This window comes from Xenopus laevis, chromosome 4S, assembly GCF_017654675.1.
Source record: "Xenopus laevis strain J_2021 chromosome 4S, Xenopus_laevis_v10.1, whole genome shotgun sequence".
Lineage (NCBI taxonomy): Eukaryota > Metazoa > Chordata > Amphibia > Anura > Pipidae > Xenopus > Xenopus laevis.
Window position 1 is genome coordinate 88,284,610 of NC_054378.1, and position 16,676 is coordinate 88,301,285.

General features: G+C 38.9%; 1 protein-coding gene across 3 annotated transcripts in view; it reads left to right on the forward strand.

Moving 5' to 3' along the window:
• XB5731323.S (uncharacterized XB5731323 S homeolog) overlaps nucleotides 1–16,676 on the forward strand; it is an 83,494-nt gene that overhangs the window by 31,806 nt on the left and 35,012 nt on the right. For all 3 annotated transcript variants that reach the window (NM_001093501.1, XM_018259635.1, XM_041591348.1), the window contains 3 exon segments: nucleotides 13,303–13,394; nucleotides 15,652–15,834; nucleotides 16,601–16,660. In NM_001093501.1, coding sequence (NP_001086970.1) covers nucleotides 13,303–13,394; nucleotides 15,652–15,834; nucleotides 16,601–16,660 — 335 coding nt within the window.

Genomic DNA, 16,676 nt, shown 5'->3' on the forward strand with positions numbered 1-16,676 from the left:
GGGGGTGGGGATCCCATTTATCCTATTTTGCATATGTAATACAATACAACACAATGTAAGAAACTGCGTGCACGCTATAGATCAAGACCTCCAATATATGTGGATTGCAACCAACTGGATAAATCCGTAATTGAGTGTTCATAGGATGAGGAGAGCGACAGTCGTCGCGGCTATAGTATGGGTAACCATTCAAGTGCTCAATTTGATGGTAGAAAAAGTACTTGTTGGAATCAGTTATGAGATATCTGATTTAGAACGGCATGTGAGTATAAATATAGGCACTAGAGGAGGGAATATCCTCTATACATATCCAATGGACATTCAAATTCCGGTGCTCTGGTGGTATGGCAATCGCTATATGATGGTATTTATCCCACCACTCCGCAGCAAACCACTGTTCAAGATAGAAAAATTACTGACCGTGATGGATCACCTCTCACACCGGCTGCTCATCGCTCCATACTCACATCCGACTCCCGCAATCATTTGAGCTTCTGATGCGCGTCATCCTCAAGACGGAAAACAGGAAACCGCAAATCCCCTCCATCACGGTCAGTAATTTTTCTATCTTGAACAGTGGTTTGCTGCGGAGTGGTGGGATAAATACCATCATATAGCGATTGCCATACCACCAGAGCACCGGAATTTGAATGTCCATTGGATATGTATAGAGGATATTCCCTCCTCTAGTGCCTATATTTATACTATTCAAGACTGCATCATCACGGGCACTAAAGAATTAACCCCACACCGGCTTCGCCCTCACATGCCGTTCTAAATCAGATATCTCATAACTGATTCCAACAAGTACTTTTTCTACCATCAAATTGAGCACTTGAATGGTTACCCATACTATAGCCGCGACGACTGTCGCTCTCCTCATCCTATGAACACTCAATTACGGATTTATCCAGTTGGTTGCAATCCACATATATTGGAGGTCTTGATCTATAGCGTGCACGCAGTTTCTTACATTGTGTTGTATTGTATTACATATGCAAAATAGGATAAATGGGATCCCCACCCCCTAAGCAGCGCTGCTTATTTTAATTGATTTTAGACATTTGGCATGGTGACAATAAATATTGCTTTTTAAGATAATCTGTATGGTCCCGGATATTTTGTATTGTGTATTTGTATTTGCATATAGAGGCTAAGTCCCATATGGTTGTGGGGAAATTTATCAAAAAATGAAGTTAGTTATCTGGTGGCAGTTAGGGTTAATTGGCAGGCCATGCTGTTTAGTTAGACATACTTAGAGCTGCACTGACCAGATAAGCATTGTTATCCAAGTGTCACCCTTCTGTTGTGGTAAAGTTATCATAAACCTCAGTTTCTCTGCTGAAAATTTTCATGGTGTAAAGTTGCCTTTGAAACAAACAATGTCAGCTGCACTTTTGAAAATAGTGGTAGTAGCAGTGGTGATGGTTATTCTCAAGACTCAAGGTTAACATTATAAAATGCAATAATCTAAGAAGTAGTTGAGAGCACCCTTTTATACAGCAAGTGGAAGCTTTACTCCATATTGTTAGAAAGAGCAATGTAACAAATATTTATTGAATTCATGCACTGAAAATACTAAATCCTATACGGAAAAGATTTGGCCGAATACCAAGCCTTAATTAAATTAAATTTAAGGTTGATAAGAAAATGTAGACTATATCCACCTCATCAAAATGAGAGGTCAAGCCTAGAGGATGCTTCTATCTGAACTTATAATAGATAAAGCAGATTACTATGGGCCCCCAGCAATGCACCTTTTGCTCATTTAATAAAGCCACTGCTGGGTAAAAGGTGCAAAATACAGGGTGCACACAGATCTATTCCTTAAGGAGCAATTACAAAAGCTGTGGCTTAATTTTGCTGGAATTCTTGGAAATTATTGAAAAAAAAAAATGCACACTGAACTTATTTTCAAAATAAGCCGTAAAAAATTTAACAAGTATTTTATTATTTTTTATATTATTCAGCTCATTTGTATCTTGTCCTTTCATAGGCCTTTTTAAGCTTGAACCACTTATGTGTTGTTGGTATCTTTAATATAATAATTTACAAACTCATTTTAACCCTTTAAGTGCCACAGAACGTAGAATCTACGTTCTGTGGAAAAGTAACTTGAAATGCCACAGAACGTAGATTCTACGTTCTGCAGCACTTCCGGGTTCTGGAGCGGAGGAGCGGCTGTTAGAGCCGCTCGCTCCGTTCCGCATCGATCCCCTGCCCCTAGGCAACGAGCAGAGCAGGGGATCGAGTGGCCCCTGGGGCGCGATCGCCCAGGGGCCCAAAAACAGCAGCAGGCACGTGTAACTTACGTGTCCTGCTGCTGCAGCCTACACCGCGCTGGATATCTCCGCCCCCACAGCACAGGCACACAGAGGACGTCGCAGATCTCTTCCTGAGGCCCTTCCAGATCGCCTGCAACAGTCTCCAGCGATTTTTTCAGGTTAGTGCAACAATTACACACACAAACACACCAACACACACTTATTACAGTAATACACACTTAGATTCACACTTACACACACTTACACATACATTTTTGGGGATTGGGGGGGTCACTTACACTCACTGCACTTACACACATGTGCACACGCACACACGCGCACATAACATGTAATTTACCATTTGTACACACGCACACGCACATACATGGCATTGTGGCTTTTTTTTTTTTTTTCTTATCGCATCGTTTCTTTTTTTGGCTGAAAAAAATGTTTTATTGCCATTACGAATAGCGTATTCGCTAACCGTACTGTGCAATATCTTTTTTATGTTATTTCGGTGATTATATTGCAATTTTGGGTATTTTGGTGCATTTTTAGCATTTTTATTGAATTTTTAGCCATTTTATTGCATTTTCAGCTCTGCGTATGTTGTGTTCACTTGTTTCTAGCCATATAACCTGTTTGGCCCAGCTAAAATATTCAAACTGTGATTCTGACGGCCGATAACACGAGTCTGGAAAAAAAAACATTGATTTTTGTGGTTTTATTGGATTTTTTTGCATTTCACTCTTTACTGCCTTATTTTGTTTTGCCTTGTAAATTTTATTTACTATATATCCATTTGGGGGTCTCTGTGCACCACATAGTTTGGTATATCTATGCATATTGGGCATCAAAGTGTTCAGTAGACCCCTGGCGTTCATATTTAGGATGTTTTATGCTGATACGTTACGAAATGTGGGGCATATAATGGGGTAAAATTCAAGCTTTGTGACGATTTTCAGAAATTTCATAAAAACCGTTATGTTCAGCATTGCTTTGCAGTTTGGCAGTTTACAGTAGAAACATTTATTTACCCATATTGTATTCGTCAGAATGTGTACTTTCTGAAAATATATGGTTTTCTGGGGTCTCTGTACTGTTAGGGGGGTCTAATGTCGCATAATACACACTCCAGGTGCTTATATTGCAGCAGCCAGCGCGTCAGCCGTGAAAATGTATATACACTATTGTCATTTGGGGGTCTCTGTGTGCCACATAGTTTGGTATATCTATGCATATTGGGCATCAAAGTGTTCAGTAGACCCCTGGCGTTCATATTTAGGATGTTTTATGCTGATAAGTTACGAAATGTGTGGCATATAATGGGGTAGAATTCAAGCTTTGTGACGATTTTCAGAAATTTGATAAAAACCGTTATGTTCAGCATTGCTTTGCAGTTTGGCAGTTTGCAGTAGAAACACTTATTTACCCATATTGGATTCGTCAGAATGTGTACTTTCTGAAAATATATGGTTTTCTGGGGTCTCTGTACTGTTAGGGGGGTCTAATGTTGCATAATACACACACCAGGTGCTTATATTGCAGCAGCCAGCGCGTCAGCCGTGAAAATGTATATACACTATTGTCATTTGGGGGTCTCTGTACGCCACATAGTTTGCTATATCTATGCATACTGGGCATCAAAGTGTTCAGTAGACCCCTGGCGTTCATATTTAGGATGTTTTATGCTGATACGTTACGAAATGTGTGGCATATAATGGGGTAGAATTCAAGCTTTGTGACGATTTTCAGAAATTTGATAAAAACCGTTATGTTCAGCATTGCTTTGCAGTTTGGCAGTTTGCAGTAGAAACACTTATTTACCCATATTGGATTCGTCAGAATGTGTACTTTCCGAAAATATATGGTTTTCTGGGGTCTCTGTACTGTTAGGGGGGTCTAATGTTGCATAATACACACTCCAGGTGCTCATATTGCAGCAGCCAGAGCGTCAGCCGTGAAAATGTATATACACTATTGTCATTTGGGGGTCTCTGTGCGCCACATAGTTTGGTATATCTATGCATATTGGGCATCAAAGTGTTCAGTAGACCCCTGGCGTTCATATTTAGGATGTTTTATGCTGATAAGTTACGAAATGTGGGGCATATAATGGGGTAAAATTCAAGCTTTGTGACGATTTTCAGAAATTTGATAAAAACTGTTACGTTCAGCATTGCTTTGCAGTTTGGCAGTTTGCAGTAGAAACACTTATTTACCCATATTGGATTCGTCAGAATGTGTACTTTCTGAAAATATATGGTTTTCTGGGGTCTCTGTACTGTTAGGGGGGTCTAATGTCGCATAATACACACTCCAGGTGCTCATATTGCAGCAGCCAGAGCGTCAGCCGTGAAAATGTATATACACTATTGTCATTTGGGGGTCTCTGTGCGCCACATAGTTTGGTATATCTATGCATATTGGGCATCAAAGTGTTCAGTAGACCCCTGGCGTTCATATTTAGGATGTTTTATGCTGATAAGTTACGAAATGTGGGGCATATAATGGGGTAAAATTCAAGCTTTGTGACGATTTTCAGAAATTTGATAAAAACCGTTATGTTCAGCATTGCTTTGCAGTTTGGCAGTTTGCAGTAGAAACACTTATTTACCCATATTGGATTCGTCAGAATGTGTACTTTCTGAAAATATATGGTTTTCTGGGGTCTCTGTACTGTTAGGGGGGTCTAATGTTGCATAATACACACACCAGGTGCTTATATTGCAGCAGCCAGCGCGTCAGCCGTGAAAATGTATATACACTATTGTCATTTGGGGGTCTCTGTATGCCACATAGTTTGGTATATCTATGCATACTGGGCATCAAAGTGTTCAGTAGACCCCTGGCGTTCATATTTAGGATGTTTTATGCTGATACGTTACGAAATGTGTGGCATATAATGGGGTAGAATTCAAGCTTTGTGACGATTTTCAGAAATTTGATAAAAACCGTTATGTTCAGCATTGCTTTGCAGTTTGGCAGTTTGCAGTAGAAACACTTATTTACCCATATCGGATTCGTCAGAATGTGTACTTTCTGAAAATATATGGTTTTCTGGGGTCTCTGTACTATTAGGGGGGTCTAATGTTGCATAATACACACACCAGGTGCTTATATTGCAGCAGCCAGCGCGTCAGCCGTGAAAATGTATATACACTATTGTCATTTAGGGGTCTCTGTACGCCACATCGTTTGGTATATCTATGCATACTGGGCATCAAAGTGTTCAGTAGACCCCTGGCGTTCATATTTAGGATGTTTTATGCTGATACGTTACGAAATGTGTGGCATGTAATGGGGTAGAATTCAAGCTTTGTGATGATTTTCAGAAATTTGATAAAAACCGTTATGTTCAGCATTGCTTTGCAGTTTGGCAGTTTGCAGTAGAAACACTTATTTACCCATATTGGATTCGTCAGAATGTGTACTTTCTGAAAATATATGGTTTTCTGGGGTCTCTGTACTGTTAGGGGGGGTCTAATGTCGCATAATACACACTCCAGGTGCTCATATTGCAGCAGCCAGAGCGTCAGCCGTGAAAATGTATATACACTATTGGCATTTGGGGGTCTCTGTGCGCCACATAGTTTGGTATATCTATGCATATTGGGCATCAAAGTGTTCAGTAGACCCCTGGCGTTCATATTTAGGATGTTTTATGCTGATACGTTACGAAATGTGTGGCATATAATGGGGTAAAATTCAAGCTTTGTGATGATTTTCCGAAATTTGATAAAAACCGTTATGTTCAGCATTGCTTTGCAGTTTGGCAGTTTGCAGTAGAAACACTTATTTACCCATATTGGATTCGTCAGAATGTGTACTTTCTGAAAATATATGGTTTTCTGGGGTCTCTGTACTGTTAGGTGGGCTAATGTCGCATAATACACACACCGGGTGGTTATATTGCAGCAGCCAGCGCGTCAGCCGTGAAAATGTCTATACATATTGTCATTTGGGGGTCTCTGTGCGCCACATAGTTTGGTATATCTATGCACATTGGGTATCAAACTGTTTAGTAGACCCCTATGTTTATATTTAGGATGCTTTATGCTGGTAATGATACATGGACAATACGATGCTGGAAAGTTGAAGCTTTGAGGCAATTTCCAGATATTTCACCAAAACCGACAACTTTGGGAAAGCCTTGCGACTCAGTAGTTTGGAGCAATAAGGCATGGGTACCCATTTTAGATTCTGTAGAATGTGTACTTTCCAAAAATGTATGGGTTTGGGGGGTAAACATATATTTCTGTGTTTTTACCCCACAAAAATGCAGTCAATGTGTTGATTTTTCATTAGCTGAAGTTACCCACGGGACTGTTTGTATGCACTAACTTCATTTTGGGGCCTCTAAATGCCAGATACTTTGGTAAACCTATGAACAATGGCCACCAAACTGTTCGGAGGAACCCTGGCAATCATATTTAGGGTGCTTTTTCTTGGTGCATAACGATACATGGGTGATATGGTGCTGAGAAGTTGAAGCTTTGAGGAAATTTTCAGATATTTCATCAAAACCGACAATTGTGGGAAAGCCTTGCGACTCAGTAGTTTGGAGCAGAAAGGCATGGGTACCCATTTTAGATTCGGTAGAATGTGTACTTTCCAAAAATATATGGGTTTTGGGGGGTAAACATATATTTCTGTTTTTTACCCCACAAAAATGCAGTCAATTTGTTGATCTTTCATTAGCTGAAGTTACCCACGGGACTGTTTGTATGCGCTAACTTCATTTTGGGGCCTCTAAATGCCAGATACTTTGGTAAACTTATGAACAATGGCCACCAAAATGTTCAGAGGAACCCTGGCAATCATATTTAGGGTGCTTTTTCTTAGTACGTAATGACACATGGGTGATATGGTGCTGGGAAGTTGAAGCTTTGAGGCAATTTTCAGATATCTCACCAAAACCGACAATTGTGGGAAAGCCTTGCGACTCAGTAGTTTGGAGCAGAAAGGCATGGGTACCCATTTTAGATTCTGTAGAATGTGTACTTTCCAAAAATATATGGGTTTTGGGGGTAAACATATATTTCTGTTTTTTACCCCACAAAAATGCAGTCAATTTGTTGATCTTTCATTAGCTGAAGTTACCCACGGGACTGTTTGTATGCGCTAACTTCATTTTGGGGCCTCTAAATGCCAGATACTTTGGTAAACTTATGAACAATGGCCACCAAAATGTTCAGAGGAACCCTGGCAATCATATTTAGGGTGCTTTTTCTTAGTACGTAATGACACATGGGTGATATGGTGCTGGGAAGTTGAAGCTTTGAGGCAATTTTCAGATATCTCACCAAAACCGACAATTGTGGGAAAGCCTTGCGACTCAGTAGTTTGGAGCAGAAAGGCATGGGTACCCATTTTAGATTCTGTAGAATGTGTACTTTCCAAAAATATATGGGTTTTGGGGGGTAAACATATATTTCTGTGTTTTACCCCACAAAAATGCAGTCAATGTGTTGATTTTTCATTAGCTGAAGTTACCCACGGGACTGTTTGTATGCGCTAACTTCATTTTGGGGCCTCTAAATGCCAGATACTTTGGTAAACTTATGAACAATGGCCACCAAAATGTTCAGAGGAACCCTGGCAATCATATTTAGGGTGCTTTTTCTTAGTACGTAATGACACATGGGTGATATGGTGCTGGGAAGTTGAAGCTTTGAAGCAATTTTCAGATATTTCACCAAAACCGACAAATTTGGGAAAGCCTTGCGACTCAGTAGTTTGGAGCAATAAGGCATGGGTACCCATTTTAGATTCTGTAGAATGTGTACTTTCCAAAAATGTATGGGTTTGGGGGGTAAACATATATTTCTGTGTTTTTACCCCACAAAAATGCAGTCAATGTGTTGATTTTTCATTAGCTGAAGTTACCCACGGGACTGTTTGTATGCGCTAACTTCATTTTGGGGCCTCTAAATGCCAGATACTTTGGTAAGCCTATGAACAATGGCCACCAAACTGTTCGGAGGAACCCTGGCAATCATATTTAGGGTGCTTTTTCTTGGTGCATAACGATACATGGGTGATATGGTGCTGAGAAGTTGAAGCTTTGAGGCAATTTTCAGATATTTCACCAAAACCGACAATTGTGGGAAAGCCTTGCGACTCAGTAGTTTGGAGCAGAAAGGCATGGGTACCCATTTTAGATTCTGTAGAATGTGTACTTTCCAAAAATATATGGGTTTTGGGGGGTAAACATATATTTCTGTGTTTTTACCCCACAAAAATGCAGTCAATGTGTTGATTTTTCATTAGCTGAAGTTACCCACGGGACTGTTTATATGCGCTAACATCATTTTGGGGCCTCTAAATGCCAGATACTTTGGTAAACTTATGAACAATGGCCACCAAAATGTTCAGAGGAACCCTGGCAATCATATTTAGGGTGCTTTTTCTTAGTACGTAATGACACATGGGTGATATGGTGCTGGGAAGTTGAAGCTTTGAGGCAATTTTCAGATATTTCACCAAAACCGACAACTTTGGGAAAGCCTTGCGACTCAGTAGTTTGGAGCAGAAAGGCATGGGTACCCATTTTAGATTCAGTAGAATGTGTACTTTCCAAAAATATATGGGTTTGGGGGGTAAACATATATTTCTGTGTTTTTACCCCACAAAAATGCAGTCAATGTGTTGATTTTTCATTAGCTGAAGTTACCCACGGGACTGTTTGTATGCGCTAACTTCATTTTGGGGCCTCTAAATGCCAGATACTTTGGTAAGCCTATGAACAATGGCCACCAAACTGTTCGGAGGAACCCTGGCAATCATATTTAGGGTGCTTTTTCTTGGTGCATAACGATACATGGGTGATATGGTGCTGAGAAGTTGAAGCTTTGAGGCAATTTTCAGATATTTCACCAAAACCGACAATTGTGGGAAAGCCTTGCGACTCAGTAGTTTGGAGCAGAAAGGCATGGGTACCCATTTTAGATTCTGTAGAATGTGTACTTTCCAAAAATATATGGGTTTTGGGGGGTAAACATATATTTCTGTGTTTTTACCCCACAAAAATGCAGTCAATGTGTTGATTTTTCATTAGCTGAAGTTACCCACGGGACTGTTTATATGCGCTAACATCATTTTGGGGCCTCTAAATGCCAGATACTTTGGTAAACTTATGAACAATGGCCACCAAAATGTTCAGAGGAACCCTGGCAATCATATTTAGGGTGCTTTTTCTTAGTACGTAATGACACATGGGTGATATGGTGCTGGGAAGTTGAAGCTTTGAGGCAATTTTCAGATATTTCACCAAAAACCGACAACTTTGGGAAAGCCTTGCGACTCAGTAGTTTGGAGCAGAAAGGCATGGGTACCCATTTTAGATTCAGTAGAATGTGTACTTTCCAAAAATATATGGGTTTGGGGGGTAAACATATATTTCTGTGTTTTTACCCCACAAAAATGCAGTCAATGTGTTGATTTTTCATTAGATGAAGTTACCCACAGGACTATTTGTATGCGCTAACTTCATTTTGAGGCCTCTAAATGCCAGATACTTTGGTAAACCTATGAACAATGGCCACCAAACTGTTTGGAGGAACCCTGGCAATCATATTTAGGGTGCTTTTTCTTGGTGCGTAACGATACATGGGTGATATGGTGCTGGGAAGTTGAAGCTTTGAGGCAATTTTCAGATATTTCACCAAAACCGACAATTGTGGGAAAGCCTTGCGACTCAGTAGTTTGGAGCAGAAAGGCATGGGTACCCATTTTAGATTCGGTAGAATGTGTACTTTCCAAAAATATATGGGTTTTGGGGGGTAAACATATATTTCTGTGTTTTTACCCCACAAAAATGCAGTCAATGTGTTGATCTTTCATTAGCTGAAGTTACCCACGGGACTGCTTGTATGCGCTAACTTCATTTTGGGGCCTCTAAATGCCAGATACTTTGGTAAACTTATGAACAATGACCACCAAAATGTTCAGAGGAACCCTGGCAATCATATTTAGGGTGCTTTTTCTTAGTACATAATGATACATGGGCGATATGGTGCTGGGAAGTTGAAGCTTTGAGGAAATTTTCAGATATTTCACCAAAACCGACAATTGTGGGAAAGCCTTGCGACTCAGTAGTTTGGAGCAGAAAGACATGGGTACCCATTTTAGATTCAGTAGAATGTGTACTTTCCAAAAATATATGGGTTTGGGGGGTAAACATATATTTCTGTGTTTTTACCCCACAAAAAATGCAGTCAATGTGTTGATTTCTCAGTAGCTGAAGTAAAGTCCTGAACAATTTGGATGTGCTAACTTCATATTGGTGTCTCTAAATGCCAGATACTTTGGTAAACCTATGCATAATGGGTATCAAATTGTTCAGTGGACCCCTGGCAATCATATTTCAGGTGCTTTTTCTTGGTACCTAATATAGTTTGGGATATGCGGAGCAGCAAAATAAAACCTTTGAAATGATTTTTCAGAATTTTGAATTTTTTGTTGAAAAACCGCTATGTTCAGACAAGCTTTTATGTTTGGTAGTTGGGAGTAGAGAGACATAGTTACCCATTTTGTAATCGGCAGAATGTGTACTTTTCAAAAATGTATGGTTTTCTGGGGTAAACCTACGGTTTCAGGATTTTTTTGCCTTGGAATCTAAAGCATGCCGTTTTCTGCCTTAGTGCTTTCAAAATTCGGTAATATACTGCCGGGAGTTTTTGCTGTACAGAAATCCTAAATCTCCCTAAAACTATACATATCTGGTATTGGCACGTTCGAGAGACATAAGGCTTTCCAAATCAGTTGGATTTTCATCCGTAAAATGAAATATTTTTCTGGTATAAATTGATATACGATGAAAAATGGTAATTTTTCATTTTTTTTTGGTATTTAGCACTATAAATTTTTTTGCACAGGTGGAAATACATGAAAACTCAGGCAGATTTAGAAAGCTCAGTTTCTACCGAAAAAAACAATGTATAGTTTTCCTAGGTAAACTATAGGTTTCCCCTCAGAAAATGCCCCTAAAGTGAGAGAGCACAAAATGTTTCAAAAACGGCTGGCATTTCGCGTAACCAAAATGTGAAATTCTGCTGGCACTTAAAGGGTTAAGAAATATTTGACACCATCTACTATGCAATATTAATCACACGCTATTGTTGATAGTAGTCAGGAAAACGTAGAAAAATTCTTAGGTACTTGTAGAACTCACCAGTTTTGAAGGGAGGTCCAGGTGCACTGCCCTGAACCCTCAGCTTAGGGAGCGGACCACCATATAAAGAATAAGGGCAGGCACTAGCAGAGACCGGTCTTCCAAGCAGGCTTGTCAAAACATATAGTAGTTTATTTTGGAACTCAAGGATACAACCTCACCACCATACGTGTTTTATATCTCTCAGATACTTAATCATAGTCTATGATTAAGTATCTGAGAGAGCCTATGATTAAGTATCTGAGAGATATGTAACACGGAAGGCGGTGAGGTTGTATGTATCCTTGAGTTCTACAATAAAATACTATATGTTTTGACAAGCCTGCCTGGAAGACTGGTCTCTGCGAGTGCCTGCCCTTATTCTTTAAACCATCTACAATGCGTCTAGGCAGAAACAAAGTAACTTTATGGGCAGCACAGCTCAGTGGGTAGCACTTCTACCTTGTAGTGCTGGGGTCCTGAGTTTGATTATGTATTGAGAACTGTCTGCAAGGGGTTTGTATGTTCTACCTCTTTTAATTTTACTATGGTTACTCTAGTTTCCTCCTACACTGTCCTACAGGCTAATGTGGGTTGGAAGGACTTCAGATTTGTCAATATGTAAAGGTCCCCATAGACGCAAAGATCTTTCGTCGGTGAACGATCGATTTCAGTGCAATCCGACCAATTCATCAAATAATCGTGAAGTTAGTGGAAATCGAACGATCGTACAATTGATCAGCCAGGTTAAAAAAATGTTATCGGTTCCAGTGCAATCTATCTATGTTTGCAGGGCCAAGCAGGCAGCTACCTTCAGTTTTCCTGGCAATATTGCCTGAAAGTGTCTTTAAGTTGATGGACAAATCGTACATTTAAACGATCGTTTCGAGATAATGGTGGTTTCACGATAACAAAAAGATCTTTTAAAGATCTTTACATCTATGGCCAGCTTAAAAGTCTTATTAAAGTCTTATAAATGGGGCAGTGTGAAGAGTGAGCATAGTATGAATGCTATAAAAATATAGATTCCCAGGTTGTTTCTACTGTAAATTACAAGTAAAACAGTGATCAGTGAGCATTCAGTTGAATGGGAAGCACCTGGCTTACACTGGCTTATTGTGTTTTTAAGTGCTACCAACAGCTTCTGGGTGATCTGGGGAGTATTGGTGCTTTAATGGCTACCACTAGTAGAGGTAATCGATATTCTGTCTGCTTTAGCCCTCTTCCTATATACGGGAAAAACAATGCTAAAAATTGAAATGGGGAGCTGAAAGTTCTAGTGTAAGTAGATGAGACTCCTGATACTTCTAACAATAGATGAAATTCTGTTTGGGAGGTTTTTTTTGTGCACTGGGTTCATATTCATATGCTACTTAAAACATATGCTATATAAAGGAATAAACTGAGCAGGGGCTGCACAAAATTCAGTTTGAACATGCATATAATCAGATGGCAGATAAGCAAACTATATATTTATTCTGTATCTCATGTTGAATTATGATTAGGTTAAATATTCATTAACCCATGGGCATACAGTAGTTCATTCAGCAAACAATTATTAAAATGTAGCCAGTCAAATTAAATAATAATAAAATAATAATAATCTCCAAAGAGGCTGTGTTTAAAGTGTACTTAAAATAATTGGTAGAATACTTGCTTGGCTTTGCAAAGCAATAGTATTTAAGTGAGCATCTCTACAACCAAGGACTACCTTTGGTTTGCTCAATACAAAAAAGCCATGTAAAACCTTTAATATTGGCAAAGTAAGCATTTAGCATTTGCAACGGTTTCACAGTTAACTGCAAACTTGTAGGTTTATTGTGTTAGAAAATGATTAAATACCATATACATATTCTGACCATTTATGCTGTTATTAATTTTTAGGAATTTGTCGCTCTATTGGTGTTAGTAACTTTCTAATCCATCACTTGGATCAACTGAAGGAAGACTGCTATGTTGTACCTCACCTTAACCAGGTTAGCACTGCATTTTAAAGTTTAATGGAGTTGCACTGAGAAAATTACCTGTCTGGGTCCCCTTTCTTGTAAACGATTGTATACTCTATTGAGCAGGGTCCTCTATACCTCTATTATGGATTAGTGTTTGTATGGGATTTCATACAGCGATGCAGAATATCTTTGTGCTTTATAAATGCACAATAAATTAAGTCAAAGTCAGCCGGACATATTTAGGCAAATTTATCAAAATGTGAGATTAGGACAGAAAAACTCACTCACTTTCTATTCATTCCTATGGGATTTTTAAAAGCATATATTTCAAATGGTGAACACCATTGATAAATACAGTTTGAAAAATCCCCTATGAATGAATAGAAAGTGAGTGAGTTTTTCCGTGGGGAGTTCTAATCTCTTATTTTGATAAATCTGCCCCTTAAAGGGGTTGTTCACCTTCCGAAACAATATTTTCAGTTCAGTTTAAAGACTTTTCAATTAATTTCCATTATTTATTTTTTACTGTTTTTGCAAAATCCAACTTAAAATTGAATGTTCCTATCTCTGATGTTTCAGTCTGGCAGCTCAGTAATTCAAGCGCTAACTCTACATTGTTACAATTTTGCAACATTTAGTTGATTACTCAGCAGCATCGCTGGCGTATTAGCAACTATTGTATCAATTCTAACAGCTGCCTTTAATGAAACTCAGAGATTCTGTTCAGCAGGGACAAATATAAGAAATGTATCAAGTTAGAACAGTTTACAGGGTCGGCGACCCCCCTCCCAGAGCTGCTTTAGAAGGCGAAAAATTACACTTTACACTTCAATATTAGAAAAACAGTGACACATAGAAAATAGAAAGTAATTGGAAAAATTTGTTATTTCTGATGATCTATCTGAAAACAACTAGTTATTTGAAGATGAACAACCCCTTTAAAGTTTTTCTTGAAAACGTTTCAACTGAGTTGAAGTGAAGAATTTTCAAGAAGAATGTTAAATGGTCAGTTGCCTTTGACTTAATTCTACTAGATACCGTACTAAATTTACCAAGTTAGAAGAATTATTGCTGAGATAGGCAGGTTATGTAATAGAACTTTAACAAACAGATGAGTGGGTTTACTTAAAAGGTACAGTAAAATCCTTTAACGAAACGTAAATGCAATGAAAACCATTATAAGCCAGAAGGTATTTGGGCAATTACTGCTATGTAAATAGAATTATCCCACAAACCCCCCCAAAAATGAGGACTTTAATTCTAACTTTAGGAATAGTGGGCAGAGACCTGCAAAGCTCACGGATCAAAGGCCCCTCTAGAGAAGAATGTAAAATGTGTCTTTCATTTATAGTCCTGTCAAAGTTACCTCTCTTAATTGGAGGTTTGATTTGGAAAGGGCCTTCTAACAGGCGTATCTTTTGAAGGTCTTGTAGCTTACAGTTGTTTATTAGACAGCTTGAAAGGATGTTAGGAAATACTGGGAATATAATGTTATTCTGACATCATGTGTCAACAAAGTTGTACAAATATTCATATTTCAGAGGAGAATTTTCAATTAAGAGTAAAAATCACTCTCTTTTGCTTTCATTGCTACAAATTTTAGCAGTTTCTCTATTAGTTGCACTCCCACTCTCCTTGAGCCCCAGCCAGCTCATTGTTTTCACACCATTGTCGTGTGTTGTACTAAAGATATGAAACAGGAAATGACCAACTTTCCGTATTACTGGGAAAGAACTGTTCAGAGCTACATACTCCTGACTACTTTCCACATGTTATTATTCCTGCAAATTCCTCTGTAATTACAAAACAATGAGGTCACTGGACAACAAATTAAGTGGAGCTCTCCCAATGTAGGAAAGCAGAGGCCTAAAACTATGGCCCAGCTGAACATATATTTGTTGTTCTCGCATCATTTCCCATTATGTACGTATCTATCTACTTTGTATTTTTAGGGCAGGGTTAGAGATAAGGGGATTGTTTATTTTACAGCCTTTGATTATAGTTGTGGGGAGGTGCTAGTTGTAATACAGTAGAAGTTGGAGGGCAAAATGTAAATATTGTTTATTGCAGAATGTAAAAACAGATTTTTTGGCTAAGTGCCCCTTTTGAGGTGCTGGACAAATGCATAGAAAGTTCTAAAACTAGCCGTCTTAATGAGTGATGAGCCTACTACCAGTGTTTTCTCTTGATGATAAGGCATTTATCATTTTCACGCACACACATACACCCATATTGATATGATTGATATTGATAGGATTGCATCATTAATTATTTTTTTCCACAGGTTGAGTATCATCCATTTCAAAAACCACAGGAACTTGTTGATTATTGTAGAAGGAATAATATTGTATTTGGGGGATACTGTCCCCTGGCCAAAGGACAAGCCCTGAATCACCCTACAATTCAGAAAATTGCAAAGAATTATGGGAAAACCCCAGCTCAAATCTGTATACGCTGGAGTATCCAGGTGAGCAATTTGTAACATGTGGCATAGTGGCTTGGAAGGTATATCTCTCCCTGTCGTGTGAGTAAATATGGAGCATATCAGGAGCTGTGTTTAGTGAGACTGAAAGGCCAGTTCAGGTGGTGGGATCACCTGTTGAAAAGGAGGGCTGTGAGTGAGTGGGTGCAGCTAGGAGACCCCTGGAGAAAAGCTAAAAGACTTTGAGTTATATATTAGTAATTTTCCTGGATTCATTTGCCCTAATAGTGTATGAGGCACTATCCAAAATTTCCTATATATTCAGCCAGGGGACCAATCTATTCTGTTATAGGTATAACTTTCATTTGGTTGTTGCATATGCAGTGCAGTTTCCTAGTTTTTTGGAAGAACCTTTCTTTGAACAAAACATAGATGAATACCTACTTGAAGTTACCCTGGGTGTAGCTGTTTATTGCTTTAAAGAATGTATTACCACTTATCCAATTTAAATGAATTCCCACATGGTACTAAGACTGGACAGGCAGCAATGACACAAGTCCACCTAAGATGTAATTGCTTGTGAAGTACCATAACCAGGTTCGGTTTTCCATTTTAATATAGTTAGCCAAAAATGTAAGCTTGAAAGGCTGGAGTGACTGGATGTCTAACAGAACAGAACACTACTTCCTAAGATTGCCATATTGGTTAATTGTAGGCTATTTTGAGGATGGCTGCATGCAAAAAAATGCTGATAATGTTGCACATTACCCAGAATGAATACTATTATGACGTAACAACTTTCTCTCTTTAGAATGGTGTTGTAACTATCCCAAAGTCAACCAAAGAGGAGAGAATCCAGGAGAACTGTGAGGTGAGATCTATTTGAT